Source organism: Condylura cristata, unplaced genomic scaffold (genome assembly GCF_000260355.1).
Source record: "Condylura cristata isolate star-nosed mole 26May11 unplaced genomic scaffold, ConCri1.0 scaffold00017, whole genome shotgun sequence".
Lineage (NCBI taxonomy): Eukaryota > Metazoa > Chordata > Mammalia > Eulipotyphla > Talpidae > Condylura > Condylura cristata.
This window is the reverse complement of record NW_004567118.1, coordinates 4,164,333-4,182,205: the sequence shown is the minus strand read 5'-3', so window position 1 is coordinate 4,182,205 and position 17,873 is coordinate 4,164,333. Positions and strand designations below refer to the sequence as shown.

At 42.4% G+C, this 17,873-nt stretch overlaps 1 protein-coding gene across 1 annotated transcript; it reads right to left on the bottom strand.

The window, feature by feature from the left end:
• Positions 1-7,708: 7,708 nt before the first annotated feature.
• KRT25 (keratin 25, type I) lies at positions 7,709-13,805 on the bottom strand. Its single transcript, XM_004684214.2, has 8 exons — positions 13,380-13,805; positions 13,015-13,097; positions 12,486-12,642; positions 9,924-10,085; positions 9,714-9,839; positions 9,167-9,384; positions 8,830-8,897; positions 7,709-8,021 (listed from the first exon to the last, which is right to left on the bottom strand). The coding sequence occupies exons 1-8, from the start codon at positions 13,803-13,805 to the stop codon at positions 7,912-7,914; spliced, it is 1,350 nt and encodes a 449-aa protein (XP_004684271.1). The 3' UTR covers positions 7,709-7,911.
• Positions 13,806-17,873: the final 4,068 nt, after the last annotated feature.

The following is a 17,873-nucleotide window of genomic DNA, read 5'->3' as shown; positions in this document are numbered from 1 at the left end:
GCTGGGGCTTTGAAAATCTTTGTCAAATTCATAGTGTAGTGTGTGGGGAGAACACTGTTGGAGGTTTGGAGACCTGGATCCTGCCACTTAGCTGCTTTGTGACCAAGGACAGATGACAACGTTGAGTCTGGATACTGATCTGGAAATGGTCATCAGGCTTCTTATCTTCGAATGATTGTGACGCTCTGAATTTAAAAATGTACCTATATGGTAGATTTAAAATGATCAATAAACATAAAGCATAACCATCATTCAATTCACCCCCAAATCAGTTCTATCTCTAGACGTTAAGAAAAATCTACATTGAAGGTAGGGAGGTAGGGAGGGTTGAGCTTTACGTGTGGATGGTGATTTTTTTATGTCAGACTGAAGGGAGTACCCATTTGCATGTTTTTTCTTTTTCTGGTGTTTCTAGACTTTGAAATTTAATTGTAGTGACAGATTGAGCAAAAGTGTTTTCTAACATGTCTGAAACATGCCTATTTGTATTGATTAAATTTACCACTTTTACTTTAATACCTGGAAAAATGTTTAAGTGAATGTATGGTTCTCTTAAGCTGGACTTGATTTAGTGGTTCTTCACACACACACACACACACACACCCTACCCCTCCTATACCGTTAAATCTCTTTGAGTGGAGATTAAAGTGCACCCAGGGCCAACTGTTTCTATCTTTTGCTTTATGGAAGAGCTGTGAAAGGATCCCAAGTCTGCTCTGTGAATGGCCTTCAGATACACACATGCACAGACAGGCATGGATCTGAGAGGCTAAATAAGTAAGGAAACACTCTAGAGATAGATGTCACTTCAAGGAAAAATGATTTCACCACAAGGTAAACTGAAGCTGAATACTGGATTATCTTGGGGCCCAGCTGTAAGGTGCCTTGTGCAGTAAAGGATTAAAGCTCAACAAGCTTGGGCTGCTTAGACTACAGAGAAATATTTGGCCCTGACGCAAATGCTGGGAGATAACCTCTAAACCTCAGACTACCCTGCCTAGTGGGTGTCTTTGTGGACACCAGAGTTTAGGCTAATGATGTGATTTATGGGGGTCAAAGGAGACCCCTGGGCTACACTGTATCAATTTGAATGAGTGAAGGGGCTGGAGACTGTGTAAGAGTCTAAGTAACTGGCCCCTAATAAAAACCCTGGGCATGGAAGTTCAGGTGCACTTCTCTGGTGCTAATATGACGGATGTGTTTCTGAAAGAATTACATTTCTGAAAGAATTAAATGCTCATTTGTACGAGTCTATTGAGAAAGGACAGCAGGCAGGTGGTGCCTGCACTGTCATAGCGATCAGGCTGTGCACTGTCCTAGACCATAACCGTGAGTATAGCCTGAGTCCTGCGAGCCCTCATACATCATGGGGTCTGCGGGTGCTCCTGGGGTCCCCCGGCAGGCTGAGCTCAGGAGGGCAGGGGTGTGTGCTCTCTCTTACTTTCAGATGGTGACTTCCAAATTGTGGGATCATCGTGGGACTTGAGAACATCAGCAGTTTAGTGCAGAGCGTTCACTTATGTGGCAGGTCAGTACCTGGAGGTTTTATCTGTAGTTTTATAGGTGGGGACTAGATTTAGAAATATGGTGTCTAACTTCTAAGACCACTTCACTGATACCTTCATGCCTTTCCTTAAATTCCAAATAACAAATCTTCTAGCTATTTAAAAAATAACCATGTTCTCTTGTTATTGTGTATAAATCTACTTCTTTATACAGATGAATCAAGGCTGTCATCTTGTGCTTCCTTTTCTGGAAAGCTTTCAGCTACTTTCTGCCTTTAATATTAGTTCAGATGTGTCAGGTACCTTCCCAGGTCAGAATTCTCACGAAACAGGGACACTGTGGCCATACCAGGTTCCACATCTTTGTGGGCACAAGTGTCACTGAGAATAGGTTCAGGAACTGTGCTCTCTCTTTTCTTTGTAAACTTGCCATTTGGCAATACTTTCATAGAAAACAGGTTGTTTTTCACTTTAATTGGCTGATTGATTCAATCTGCTGCCTGAGCTTTATGACAAAGCAGGCACAATTAACCACATACCTTGAAAAGACCTGAAAAGATGGTATCTCTCTCTCTGAGTACGTCACCCTTTGAGGCTTCAGTCCCCATTGGGGAAACTTGGTACGAACGTCACCATCTCTAATTCTCCTGGATGTTCAATTTCTATGATCTCATGAAGTTATTTTCTACCACTTATTCATCATACCAGTTATTTATCAAGGGTTTAATATGAGCCAGGCCCTTTTCAAACCTCTCAGCTTGGGGATTTGACCCTCCCAAAACTCTAAAGTAGATATTTTCTTTTTCATCCCCAATTTGCAGATAAGGAAATCGAGGCACAGAGCACTTAGAAGACTTTCTCAAGAACACATAGCTAGAGAGAAGTAGAAGTTGAAACCAGGTAGGGAAAAGCCTTTACCACTCTTCCATGTTGAGAAGTAAGTTATGGAGAATATGTTTTCCTTTGGTTTGATATATTTGCCTCTTGCACTAGTGAGATGCATTACGGGGGACGGTCTCAGTCATGTGCACTGACTCTTGAGCCTGCACGTGGTTCTTTTGTTGTCCCAAGGATGTGGCTAGAAAGAAAGAGAAGGAAAATGGATAAAACTAGCTGCAATGTGCAACATATTTAATAATCAGTACAATGGTGTGAATGAGACTCCAATGGCTGGTGGGTTTGGAGTGGGCTCCCTGGGGTGCCTTATGCAGAGAAAGTGGGGGATGCTGGAGGAAAGCCTGGGCCATGGCTGAGGGCATTTGGGGCGGGGGCTCTGGGCAACATCACTTGTTAGGACTGGGAAGTATTTTTTGTATTTTAGCAATGAGGACCAGCATGTCTGTTGTCCTTTCTGAGAGTCTGTGCAGGTTAAATAGAGATGTCTCCTCTCTCAGGCATTCACCTTGAGGGAGAGTGGCGTGTGGGTTGGGCTCCTGGTATAGAGCATAACCTGCCAAAAGCCTCACTAACTGGGAGTTCTCAACTGTGAGGTATGTAAGTGCATGTCAGAATTTCTGGTGGGGCTGGCAGTCTTCTTCCATGTTGCTCCCAAAGGAGATAGATTCTGAATGGAGTTGAAGGTCACCGCTTTATGGCATTACCAAGGCGATCATTACCTTTTGATCACATTATTATAAAATGGTCTTTTGCTATCATACAGATGATGGACAACATCTTTACTGGGATGATTTTAGGAAAATTAGTGTAACTTCCCCTCCACCAACTGATGATGGATTGTCTTATATTCATTTTAATCAACACCTTTTGGATGTTTATTAAGGATGGTGCAAGGTGCAGATATCCAAGTTTACTTTGGTGTGTAAATGTTTCAATGACTGCATTCCTTCTAGGACTTAAGTGTAGCTTTGCATTGTTTGGGTATAAACCTGAGTCAATTCTGAGTCTGGTGCTAAGGATCCAGAGATGGTAGCAACAGACCCCACTGTCAAGAGCTTATAGTCAGCCAAGTAACAAGGTAGGTGGTGAATAGGCAATTTTAACAGAATGAGGTTTTGAATTTCAGGTATAGAACATGAAGGGGTATTCCAGGAGACTTCCTGCTGGAGAATGAGTCTTTTCCACAGCACAACCATACCTTCAACATCTGTCATGAAGAGTCCTCTGATAAGTAATTTAAAGGATGGCAGAATCAGCCCCTGGGATTTAGCGTTGGGGATTTCAGTGTTTTCGGATCTCCAGCAATTCCAGAGCCAACCATATCTGCCCCCACCATGCTGGTCTTCCAGAAGGCTGTTGTGGGCCTCTTGAAGGATGTGGTGAGGCCTCCAGCAGCCAACCTCAGAGTAAAGGTTTGGAGCAACTGTGAGTGTTCCCAGTTTTCATGCTGTTACAGCCTGGCACGGAAGGCAGGACCCAGAGCTGGTGCCTCATTGAGCTGCGTGAGTGTGGCCATTTGTTGGGTCATTCAGCCACTGTAATTGCTATTTTAAGTGTCACTTGCCTGGTGCTGCACTGGGGTATCTCGGCAGCTCCTGTGAGCATCTCCTATTGTGTCTTTGGCTGTCTTTGAGAGTAGGAATTCAGCTTTTTGTAGCTGCCATGTGCTTAAGGCCTCAGTAGGGTGGAAGGTGCCATCGTGGGAGCATTTGTGTTTAGGACTTTACCTCACTGCTTCGGGTGAGGTAAATGGCCATTTTTGGCCTCAGGAGTTACTTGTTTTCCCTGATTTGTTAAATAAATCCTATTATTGTTGTTCTCTGAATCTGAGTCGACTTGCAACTGTACACGCAGGTAAAGAACTCAGATGGTGACTGATAAACTCTATGGTCAGTGCCCTTGGTTGGTTTTAGTGCCCCTTGCTGACCTGTATCAAATCCACCACGTGGGCAGTTTTATTGCCTATTTGGCTCTGTGAGGATATAACTTTAAACCTAAGAAAGAACAGATGCAATTTTACAAGATTTGGTTTCCCTGTGAAGTTAGACCTGATCTGGTAAGACAGCAACGGAAACACCCCAAAATTCTCATTGCTGCTGTGAGTCAACTTTCTGGTGAACCAAAAATGAGGTGGCGATGGCCCTCACTGGGGAACTGTGTTGACAATGGAAACCCTAAAAATGTTCCCAGAAACTGGTTTCCTTTCCATGAGATAGCTTTCATTAAATTTCAAGAAAATGTTCCAAATGAAGTAATACTATTAGCGAATAAGAGCTTCAGGACCGAGAAAATTTTTGATGATTGCTCGTAAATGAATGGGAACAGTGGCACTGATCCAAGTGGCATAAAGTAAAAAAAAAAAAAAAATAGTTTCTGCTTGGCAGGGAGTCTCTTTCATGCTCTCATTTGTCCAGGCTGCACGGTCTGTTCTGGAAACCCATGCTGTCCTTTCCTGCCTTCACTACCTCTGCCCTCACTTCACTTCCTCTGAGCCTATTTAAAATCCATCCCCTCCTGTCACCTCCTCAGCTGGTGACATGCCTCAGCCCCAGGCGCTCACCCTCCAGAGAGTTCCTCCTCCTCTCCTGCTCCACAGCCTCACTAATCACCTCCCTCCTGCAGAATCCAAAAGCTCACCTCTAGCTCTGGTTCTTTCTCTTCCTTGGAAATGTCCTCATGCCAGTACCATTTTCCAATCGAAACGCACCCCCATTTCCTCTCCACTTTCAGTATGCTACTGTTCCCACAGGGTAATTATTTTCTAGCCATGTTTCTTCAAAGGTCCACTTTTTGGTATTTGTTTTTTTTTTATTTAAAGATTTATTTCTTTATGCATATAGAACTGGGGTGCAGGCCAAAGGTGCAGGGGCGGCAAGAGGATTCACCAGAGACAGAGTGGGGAGCAGAACAGGCTGACTTACGAAGTACACTGCTGAGGGGAGCAGCGGGCGGGTCAGGAGAGGTCTGCTGCACCATGTGGTCACCTCCTGGGCTGGGGATCGAACCCATGCTGCAGTGGCTTTAGCTTCTTAGTGCTGTTCTTTAACCCGCTGTGCTACCAGGGAGGGCCCTGGTATCTGTTTAAATTATTTTTTTGTTGCAAAATATCCTATACACAGATAAATAAATTGTCCCATGTAGCTTCATGAGCAATAATGAAACATACCAGTCATTGTAGAGAACATTGTAGAGAACTGTTTCTCCCCATGGCAACAGTCCTGCTCTGATGTCATCCCTATCCGAGTCTTCTTTTCCCCCAGCATGGTTAATGTGGAACATCATAAAGTTTGAGATAGAGTGCTGATTTGATGCATTTGTGTATTGTAAAACAACTACCCCCGTAGTAGAAACTACCCCTCCACCCTGCCTTATAGTTACTATTTCTTCTATGTGGTGTGAATATTAAGATATGCTCTCTTGGCCATATTTCAGTATGTGGTACAGCATTGTCCCTAAAACAACTAGGGTGCTCATCAGGACCCAAACTTGTTAATCTTATAACTGAAGCTTGTACCCTTAGACAATACATTCTCGGACTTAAAAAAAAAAACAAACAAAAAACCCTACCACTCATTTATCTCCAGATAGTACATTATTTAGTTTTTTTCTGTCTGAACTTTAGACCAGTGGACTCATACCTTTGCATTGCCCTGGAACTTGCTTCCTTCATTTGCTCCGTGTTTTTGTGATTCATCTTTGATGCAGGCGGTGGTGGCAGGTGGGTTCCTTGGGAAGCAGACTCACAGACAAGTTCATGTACAAGGTGCTTATTAAAGAGTGCCCTTCGAATTAATGCCTGTGGAAGTGAGGAAGGAAGCAAGATTAGGCATGGGGTGGAGTGGGGTGGGGTGGAGTGGTGAGCCTCCATGAGACCTAGAGCTCAGTGTTGTTGGGCAGGGATTTCCAGACTTTTCTACTCCTGTAACCAATCAGATGTTGGCCATGGGTACTTCCAGGAAGGAGCAAGACCTTGGGTGAAGTGACTTGTTGCAACTGAAACAATCTCTGGGGGATGTATGGCTGCTGCTAATCTGCATTCTCCATTGAAGGGAGACAAGGGTGGGGTATCACAGTGTCACCATGAGGTCACAGTGATTTTCCAGTGTTGGTTGACAGTACATGGAATGAATGACACTTGCTTTATTTATCCATTGTCCTGGTGATACTCAGCCTGGGCTGTCGCCTGCAGTTTGCTACCAGGAGCGATGCTGCCAGGAACACCCTTAGGCATGTCTGGTGCACATGTTTAAGGGTCTCTCAGAGTTTTGAGCCGGGGAGGGAAGTTTCAGGTCTATGGAAGATGTTTGTATCTGGCTTTGTGAGATAAAACCAAATAATTTTTCACAAGGGTCATGTTTATGACTCCACAGGGTATTTCTATTGTGCCACATCCTTATGGCCACTGCTCCAGGATGACAAGTTGAGGGTGTGGGATGGAATCTTTAATCTGTATTTCCTTGATGACTCATGAGACTGAGTATATTTCATATGTTTGTTGAATGCGTGGATTTCCTTATCTTTGCGGAGCTTTTGGATTTTTATGTCTTTTTTTTTTATAACCTACCACTCCCTCCTCCATTCTGCCTCAACAATTTTATGTCTTTTTTATAGTGTTGTCAGCTTAACCCTTCATGCCCCTTAATCTTATTACAGATCTGTTCATATGTATTGTTGTTTTATGTTTTTGTTTACATGTGCACATGAACAATGTGATCATGCACCTGTATCTAAGTTAATCTTTTCCTCTCTGTGCTGGTCTGGATCATTTCTTCAGAATATAATTTACTAATTCTCCCTCAGTGTCCAAGCTACAACTACATCTAAACACTGAGATTCTAAATTTTATTTCTTATCTTCTTTTTATCTAGAAGTTTACATTTGTTTCTTTTTCAAGTTCTTAGTCATTCATCCAACAATCCCTAATGTGCATGTACCTTATTCCTGCTTTCTGATTACCATCCGAGACTACTATTGCCTCCATTTTACAGGAGAACTCTATTATGTGTGTACATTTTGGCTGTTGTGTCAAAGCAATGCAGACTGGGGTCTGAGGTGGAAGTATTCTTATTCCTTCTGAGTTTGTCTCATTTTGCATGATGAAGCCCCATGAAAATTTAGGGAAAATCTGTTAATTACTTTTTACAGGTTTTTTAGAGTTTTCATATAACTCATAAGCAGTTAGGTGTTATTATATCTGCACCACAGACAAGAGCATTTGAAATATAAGACAGCAGTGCCAGTGATAACTTGCTAAAGGAAGAAACTTTATTGAATCCAAAGAACTGACAATAATTTCTGTAGGTAATCAAAGAAGTCATCCTATGTGTATATGACATACTTCCTGAAGAGTGGGAAGATGCTGTTATTGATCACCCAGACAGAGATTATGTTTCAGGAATAGAAAGACAACAGGACAGATATTTTTCTTAGGTTTGATCTTTTTTCCAGACTGATATATAATGCTTTCTCTTCTCAGAGAGTATTTGGCATATATTGCTCATGTCTTGAATTAGTTGCTTTGGGATTTCTCTTCCAGGGAGTGGAGCCTGGTGGTAAGAATCTTGCTGCGTTGGTCTACTTCTTCAAGAACTTTCTTAACCACTATGGCCTTGATGGGATCTAAATGTCAAAATTTAAAAGGAGATTTTTAGAGAGTTGAATCAAGACGAGAAAGGTCACAACAGCTTAAATCTATTGTGAAGCATTCTGTGTACCAATAAACAAATGAATAGATGAAATATGGCATGTACATACAATGGAACAGTATTCGGTCTTAAAAAGAATAGATGAAATATGGCATACACATTCAATGGAATATTATTCAGTCTTAAAAAGGAAGGAAATCTGTCATAGGCTACAACCTGGATGAATATGAAGACATTGTTACATACAATAAATCAAAAAAAGACAAATATTGTACAATCCCACTTATATGAGGTCACTGGAGTCATCAAATTCATAGGGAGAAATTAGAATGGTGGGTATCAGGGGTTGGGGGAAGAGAGAATGGGGAGTTACTGTTTAGCATGTGTAGAGTTCTAAATGGAACTTGCCCAACAGAAAAAGTTCTAAATGGAAAGTACTAAATGTCACTGAGTTGTAGCCTTAAAGTGGTAAATAAGGTATTTTACCATAAAAAATTGAAAAAAAAAAAGATTAATAAGAAACTACACCAATGAAAGGAATAAGAGGATTTTTATGTTGGATGAACAAACACTCTTTGGTGAATTTCTTAGTTAGCTAAAAACCCAGTGAACAGTTGCTTTGCTTGAATTTAGCACAACATCACTGAAATTTGATGCCTAGCACGCACTCATACACAAATCTTTGGTCTCTAGGAAGATCATGTCTGGGACTATAAAAGCAATCACACTATACAACGAAGAGACAGAAGAACAGCACAGACACAGGGTTTCATCTCAGGTACCTTTGATTTGATTCCCCACGTTTCCAGATCCATAATCTTTGGACTTGTAACCTGCAGACTTGCACGTCCTAGGAACACATGTTATTGAAACCATCATAAAAGAGGATGACTTAGAGAGAACCCCTTCAATTCTAGATCACGATTGCATTTTCTTTAGTTGTTTGCTGACAATATTTTCAGTGGCTTCCGTAGTTAACACTGCTCTGTGTTAGCATCATATCTCCTGCATGATACTTACTATTTCATGTTTGCATTCATGCTAATCAGTGCAGCCCTATCCATTGATGGGGGCTTTTCAGGGACCTAAACCTCAGGCAGATTTCAGGGTAATACCCACCCATCATCTCCACCGATGAGGTGGCAGTAGGTCTCGATTTCCTTCTCCAGGTGGACCTTGATGTCCAGCAGCTGCTCATACTCCAGCTTCTGGCCCTCGGTCTCGGTTCTGACCTGGTGCAGCTGCTCCTCCAGGGCCCCGATCTGGGCCTGGATCTGGGCGAGCTGAGTGCAGTAGTTGCCTTCTGTCTCGGTCAGGGAGCACTCCAGAGAGTGTTTCTGTTAGGCAACAAAGAACCTGAGATGCATATAAAGATGTACAGAAATCTGCTTTGCTATGTGGCTGTTGTGTTAACATCTGCCGTGGACGCTGGCATGTAGGCCAGGAGCCCATGCCACTGCGTCTGGACAAAACTGCTTGTATTTAATAAAATAATCAATGCTGCTGTTATAGCTCTTGTATATAAAATGCGATCCTTCCCTTAAGTTTAAAGTGATTGTGTACAAAATATATGGATATTTTCTCAACATCCTTAGGGGCTTTACAGACACAAGCACATGTGTAAAATGCTGACCTGGGAGACGCTAAGAATCTGTCATTCTCCTACCGTGGCTAAGAGAGACTGAAGTTCAATTTCGATGGTTTGGAGGGTGCGCTTCAGCTCGGTCAGCTCGTTCCTGGCTGAGGTCGTGGCACCCACATCCTCGGAGATCTGCTGCTGCAGCGAGGCACTCTGGGTAGAGGCAAGAGGCAAACCTTAGCGCCTGAACACCCCCAAGGGCCCCCGGGCTGTTGTGGCCAAGACGGCGACACTCGCCTTCTCGTTGAACCAGGCCTCGGCGTCCCTGCGGTTCTGCTCCGCCAGGTCCTCGTACTCCGCGCGCATGTTGTTGAGCAGGACGGTGAGGTCCACGCCAGGCGCCGCGTTCATCTCCACGTTCACGTTGCCGCCAGCCGCGCACTGCAGCACCTGCATTTCCTGGAGGCAGAAGAGTGTTCCCTCGAGCGTCAGAGAGCCTGACGCTCAGCCTGCGCTGGGCTCTAAGCGCTCAGCCGGCTGTAACTGCCAGGCTGTGCCGTGAGCCTTCCCCTATATTTTACAGTTTCTGTAGAGCGCACATGACTTTCAACTTCCAAATGCCTGCTCCCAAAACCCTAATGAATTGATTTTAATTTTGCAGCACAGACTAGCCTTAATTCCTCACAAAAGTCCTTAAACTATTTACAATATGTTGTCCATCATCTCTTACTCCAGTCATGTACAGCTGAAATAGCTCCACCGTGGTGGTTTTTATTCCATTTAAGAAATTTTGATGTATTCTGGACTCAGTTATTTCCTGAACACACATGAGCACGGTCCAAGGACTGCAGCTGGGTGATTCTGAACAATTAAAATAATATAAATATCAGTGTAGAGGCTAACTATTTATTTATAATTCATGAAGGAAGAACATCATCCTCTAAAGACGCCTAACTACTAAGCTACTAAGGTCACACAGGGACATTGTTTTGTGCCAGACACATTTCCGAGTGAATTCTGGTTTTGTCTTCTAGTGGCTGCATGAATTTGGAGAAATTGCTTAACTTCTTAAGTCCCAATTTTCTTATCTAAAATTGTGGATTAAAATATCTTTCTCTGGCCCTCCCTGGTGGCACAGCGGGTTAAAGCACAGCATTGAGAAGCTAAGGCCACTTCCGCATGAGTTCGATTCCCGCCTGCCCGGGAGGAGACCACATGGCCCGGCAGACCTCTCCTGACCCGCCCGCTGCTCCCCTCAGTAGTGTACTTCGTCCATCTGCCTGTTCTGCTCCCCACTCTGTCTCTGGTGAAGCGTCTCGCCGCCCCTGCACCTCTGGCCTGTATCCCAGCTCTGTATGCATAAATAAATAAATCTTTAAAAAAAATATCTTCCTCTGGGTTGTTGAAAGATGTGAATGAATTATTAGTAATAAGACCTAACACTACTGCTCTGCATAGAAATCTAGTCATCAGGGCTGTTATCTTCATAAAAATTGGAATCTAGTCTACACATTTTTCCATCCAAGCTGGTGCAGTTGGGATGCAGTGAGATGAGATTGTGGCTAGCAGACCTCACGCCTAAGACCATGTAAATGGAAGCCACACAGATCAACTTATGTCTCTACTGCAGAAGCCAGCTCCCAAGCCCTCTGTGCCCCAGGTTTTAGATTGGTCCTAAAGATAACTGAGGCTTTTCTTCCCTTCATAGTAGCTTTAAGTGCATGGCTTGACTGGAGAAATCATTTGGCTGTATACAAACATCAAACTCATTTTCAGAGGATAAAGGTTTTCTCAAAAATCACTGGCTCTGAAAAGGTTAGTGACTGTGTGATTTGACTTTGAAATTAGCTTCCAAAGGTGATCACTTTGGAAGTATACTATGTATTTGGAGAAGGAAGTCTTGGTATCACCATTTAATTTCAGTTTCATTATTTTTAGAGTCACATCTATTAAGACTATGCAGTAAGCGTGTATATGTCACAGGTGTATGAAGTTAATGTGTTTTAAATCTGTCATTGTTAGACAGAAATTAGATCTCATTTTCTCAAGATGTCCTTAAAGTCCATTTTATCTAATTAGATGCTATCTTTTAGATGTACCATTTAAACTTAGCCATAATTACTTGGCCAAACAATGTTCTCGTAACCCTGATTGGTCTAGAATACATGACTCTTTTTCTTTCCCATGGGAAACTTGCTAAAAGAGTAAGGGTGTCCTGTTCCTATACTTTGCCACTTGTGAAGACAACCCAGGCCTTATCCCCATCTGGTTTTTAGTGCCAATTTCTTTATTTCTTCCTTCCATCCTTCCTATGATATATTTTATTTAATCTAATTCACCACGAATATTATATCTCAACATACAATTGATGTAAAAAATATTAAGGAAAAATTTACATAATTATTTAGACTGAGTCTTCAAAATCCAGAATATACTTTATGCTTTTATCACCTCCAGAATGTACCTGACCTTTCTATCATATCTCAGCTCTGACTTGCCATTATTTTGGTGCCATTTAAGAAGTCAAGTCTGGCCCTCCCTGGTGGCACAGTAGGTTGGAGCACAGCACTGTGAAGCTGGCCACAGCTGCTTCCGTGAGTTCGATCTTGGGCCTCTGAGCTGACCCACACAGCACAGCAGACTTCTCCTGTCTTGCCCGCTGCTCCCTTCAGCAGTGTACTTTGTTAAGTCTGTTCTGCTCCCTACTTTGTCTCTGGTGAATCCTCTCACTGCCTTTGTACCTCTGTACTCCAGTTCTGTATGCATCAGTAAATAAAATCTTAAAAAAAAAAGTCAAGTCTGTCATCTCCTGTCAGCTGGAGAGTGTCTAATGGTACCATGTAGACAGTCAACTCTTACCTCTTTGTGGTTCTTTTTGAGGTAAGTCATCTCCTCGCTCAGGGTTTCATACTGAATCTCCAGGTCTGTCTTGCACAGGGTTATTTCATCCAGAACTCTGCGAAGCCCATTGACATCAGCTTCCACGCTCTGGTGAAGAGCCAGCTCATTTTCATACCTGAAAGAGTGTTAGCCATTTCAAATTTGCCACAAAGTTGGAGAAGTAGTCACCAGTCAGTTATCAAAAGCTAGAGTTCTAGAATTTTGTGGTGGCAGATTTGACCACCAGGCACATATTATAATAATTATTTTCTTTATTTTGAGATTTATTTTTTTGGACAGAAAAAGAACTAAGCTATCAGCCACTATTTGTATAAGTACTATTCATACTTTGTTATTTTATAGTCAAAGTATAAAAAAAGCGATGACAGTTTATCTGAATGGGTTACAGTTTTGGAATAGGATTTGATCATCTATGGAAGCATTAAAAAAATTCAGTTAATACTTCACATTAATTGCTGTGAAAGCTCTCCCCTGTGAGTTGACTTACTTGAGTCTGAAATCATCTGCGGTCAGCCTAGCGTTATCGATTTGCAGAACAGCATTAGCATTGCTGGTGGTGGAAGCAATGATCTAAAATGGGAAATTCAGCTTTTAAAAAAGCAATTTATCACAATCAATACAAACCAAAGTGTTTTTAGATGAGGAGATGAATAGAGTTACTAGACAGTGATGAGGGGGTAGCTGAGGTCAACCGACGGAATCTACTCATCGCTAATTTCCTGGGCTAAATTGAAATGCCCTTTAAGAAAGTACAAGCAGGAATGAGACCTATTTTTAATATTGGGGGAAGGAAGGAAAAGAACACTTAGAATAAAAGTCCATAGAACATAACCGTGAGGTATAATGTCTCACCTGATTCTTAAGATCCTCGATGATGGGGAAGTATCTGCTGTAGTCATGATCGAGCCCACGGCAGGAACCAGGGCCGAATTTCTCATACCAGCCCTTGATCTTCTGCTCCAGGTCGGCATTGGCCTCCTCCAGGGCGCGCACGTTGTCCAGGTAGGAGGCCAGGCGGTCGTTGAGGTTTTGCATGGTCACCTTCTCGTTGCCCGACAGGAGACCCCCCTCGTTCACAGCGAAGCTGGCGCATGAACTGTTTCCCCCGGCATTTCCTCCCAGCGAGCTACCTCCGAAGGCACAGGAAAAGCCGCTTCCAATCCCAGGCACACCGCAAGCATTCCCAGCCCCAAAACTGGCTCCCCCAGAAAGCCTGAGCGATCCTGTGGTGGGTCGGGTGCAGGTTCTCCTGGATCCGCTGGAAAGTCTGAGAGACATGGCGTCGAGCGAGGGTGTCGCTGAGCTGTGCGTGTGAGACCGAGCAGCGCCTTCTCGTCGCAACAGTTTGCTTTGCCTTTTTATAGACACTTCTCAAGTGTGTTCTGGAGGGAATTTTGCCTACATAGAGCAAAAGAGGGCTTGCCAGCCTCAGCAAGTTAGTGTAATTGGATGATTTTTTCTAATTAGTAACTAACTTTGCTGGGCTCATTCCGTAGGAGGACAGTTGCCCTGGGGTTGCTGGTTATCTGAGAGATGGGTCTGGGTGGAGCGCTGCTGGTTCCGATTGCATTCTCAAATTGCCTGTGAGTCACTCTTCACTTCCACCCTTGGAAGATAAAACTCATCAGTCCACCACACACAGTAAAAATCTGGCGTCATGGTTTTGGGCTAGCAGGCCAAGGCAGTTCAGATTTTTTTTTTTTTAAAAGATTTATTTTATTTTATTTTTAAGATTTATTTATTTATTCATACAGAACAGAGATGGGGTACAGGCCAGAGATGCAGAGGGTGAGAGGATTCACCAGGGACAGAGTGGGGAGCAGAACAGGCAGATTGTCGAAGTACATTGCTGAGGGGAGCAGCGGGCGGGTCAGGAGAGGTCTGCCACTCCATGTGGTCACCTCCGGGGCAGGCGGGGATCGAACTCATGTAGAATTGGCTTAAGCTTCTTAGTGCTGTGCTTTAACCCGCTGCGCCACAGGGAGGGCCCAGTTCAGATTTTTTTTGAGATCTATTCTGCTTTTGGGGCTCTGGGTCTCTTCAAGGGAGAACAGAACCACAACCATTGTTTCCCTGTCTCTTCATCACTGGTGCCCGCTCCCTGCGTGGCCACTGCTTGCAATGGGAAGTTGACTTCCTTTTTGGCTTACGTGCATTGTATTTTGTTGACACTTACTTATGTCTGGGGATAGTTGTCTTCTCTTATCCATTTTGGTAATGGGAACACACCCCCTAATTGCTGGTGTGTACTGGGGAAGTTGGGAAGGACATTAGCTTACTCCTGACCCTGCAAATTGTGAAGAAAGCCTGTTTCCACTTCATTTTCGCGTAACTTTGGTGAAAGTCACTAATAAACTATTTCCAAGGCCACACAGCACTTATATTTGTTTAATACCTTAAACATGATGGAAATTTTTGAGAAAGCTAGAAATTGGCTATGGATAAAATTTCCATGAGTATTTATTATGTGAGGCTTTGGTGGACATACTCATTCATTTTTCATCTTCTTCACAACTATTTACTGAACACGACCATGTGCCAGGCACTGTTATGAATATTTGGGATCTGGGGAGGGGTCAAATAAGGCCCGTGGACTCATTGAAGTTATTGTCTTGTGGCCCCATTGACCCAATGAACACAATATACCAGAGATAGAGTGATTTTCTTACAGTTACTAAGATGATATTTTCTCTTCCTTTCTCTCTTTTCCCCTCCTCTTTCCCTCTTGAATGTTTCAGTCAAAAAATCATTAAGTAGGTCTAAGCAGGTAGGATGGGAAGGGAATCTTTGTGTGTATGAGATTCAGCATCTGTGAGTGCTGGAGCGAGTGGGGACTGGCAATGGAAGATCAGTGACACATGAGGTATTGATCAAATAAGTATTACGTTAAAGAGAGTGAGAGCCAGGTTTCTCTCTCTCAGAGAAAGGATTTACAGATATAGAAAGAATAAATCCTATGTTGGATTGGAATTAGATTATTGGAGTCAAGTTATGGCTTTATATTTATGTGTAAGTATATACATATATGCACGTATTTGCACCTATATGTAAATATGATCATGTGGATCTATTCTATTATATATTTATATGTGTGTGTATTATATTCATTTATATATATGTGTGTGTGTGTATACATATATTTTATATATATATATATATATAAATGAATATAATGGCAGGAGTATGTTTTGTCTAGCCAGATATATCTGAATGAGGTTTGGAAGTTAACAATTAAAGATGCCCAGTACTTTTTTATTTTTGATTCGTCAACTCTTGGTGACAATCTTTTATTTTTATTTTAGGCAAATACTGACTTATTAGAAATGAGAATGGATCCTTAAACTTTTCAGCCTTCTTTTCAAAGTTTATGGTTGTTGGCTAAAAACAACCATAGTTTATGTTCAACATAACTCTGTCATATGTAGATACTTTCTCTGTTTAAGTTGAAAAGAATGGATACAGAAAAAAAGGAAGTGAGTCAGACTGGTTTTGGAAATAATGCAAAACTATTGAACAAAGATTCACTAGTACTGTGGGTCATCAGAGAAAGTATGATATTGTGGTGTAAGATGGCTGATTATCCAAGTATCTTGATAAACTGAGGTTGTGACTAGTCCTCCAATTCCAGCCTTTGATGCACCTACTATTCGGAATGAGATGGAAATGAAGCATACAGAAGGGAACTAGTGAGATAGTCACTGGGTGAACAGGTTTTGATCAATGTGGGCAGAGAAGGTTGGTGCTAGAGAGGAGCTGGAGCTGGGTAGTAGATGGAGAGGAAGTGGTCATGTCTTCACATAACAACGAGCTCTGCTCCTTCTGTCATGTTGATCATGCACACCATGGGTTGTGGTGTGAACATGGAATGTGGTTGGTGAAATTTCTGTTATGTGGATTTTTCTCCCTGTTGACTCTGGTTACCATGTTGGAGAAAGAGATCTGGACTGAAGCTTGGCCTACCATTCATCAGTTTTGTGGAACGTTGGGGAAAAGACTTCATTTCTTTGAATTTCTATGTCCTTCTATGTAATATAAAAATAATAAACACCCACTCCACCAGCCTTCATGGACATTAAGTTAATTCAGGGAAAGTGAGATAAAATATATTCAAAAGATAAGATACGGTCATAATGGTTTTGCTATGGAAGTATTATCCCAACTCAGTTTAACTCTTCACCATTGAAGTTATGTCTCCATCTGCATGTCTTGGGCCATTCATAAGAAGAAGATACTGAAAAAAGATAGCTGTCATCTGTGTTTACATTTCAAGAAACTGACTATGGGTTGAGTTCAAGTCCTTCCTGTGGGAATAGGAAACAACAGCAATCAAGACTATTTTGAGTTGGAAATGCAATCTCAGTAGACCAGGAAACCCAAGGTGGTTCAAGTTCAGTATTTATGGACCATATTATGGGCCGCTTTGAATTCCGCATAGCCTGTGCCCCAGTTAGCTCAAACCCTTTAGGAAGGCCCTTATATGCAAGCTGTAGATCTAGGCTACTGAAGACCTTCCCATAGCCCTTCACTCCAAATGAAATAAACCTGTTTAGCCTAGAACTTTGCTATTGTCTTGCCCCGGCTGCACTTTCCAAAAATAATCTGGTAAGGCCATTATGTAGGACCTTGTGTGCATGAGAGCATAAGGAAGTTTGGGAGCCACTCTGGGCTTGAGGGGTGCAGTTCTAAATTTGTTGTTACCTCCGTCGTCGGAGTAGAGAGATGTATGTATTACAAGTGGAAAGATAGCCATCCAGATTCAGATTCAACAACCTGACATTAGTTGATCACCCACGCCAGCTAGCCTTTAAAAGGGTGATCAACAGGTATAATTTTCTTTTCCTGGTGATCAACAGGTATAATTTTCTTTTGCATCCACAGAAGGCCAGTCCCAAAGAGATCTAGTCATTTGCAGAGTTAATCAGAGACATGTTTGGGACCAGAGATTAGGACCAATGTTTTTTTCCTGATTTAGCCTGTAATTAATTGAAGTACAGTGGCTGTGTAGTGAAGCACTTATTATTATTTTATTTTTACCATCTCCTCAGTTCTGTCCCACTGAGATCAATGGTGGAAATTCAAAAGCACAACATTTATCCAAAATAACTTGCAACAGAAAAAAATTTAATGAAATGGCTAAAAAGGACCCCAAAATACAAAAACTAGAGAGAGAAAAGACTGTCCTACTTCTGAGAAAGATACTACGCAAAGAACATGAGCTAAGGAAGAGGAGGAAAACAAACTCCAGCCCTTATATTTTGAAGATCAGAAATGAGTGATTTCTTTGGGTAACTGACCCATGGGATTTGCAGAGGCAGGCTGGTTTCTGAAAGTAACATCGCCTGCCCC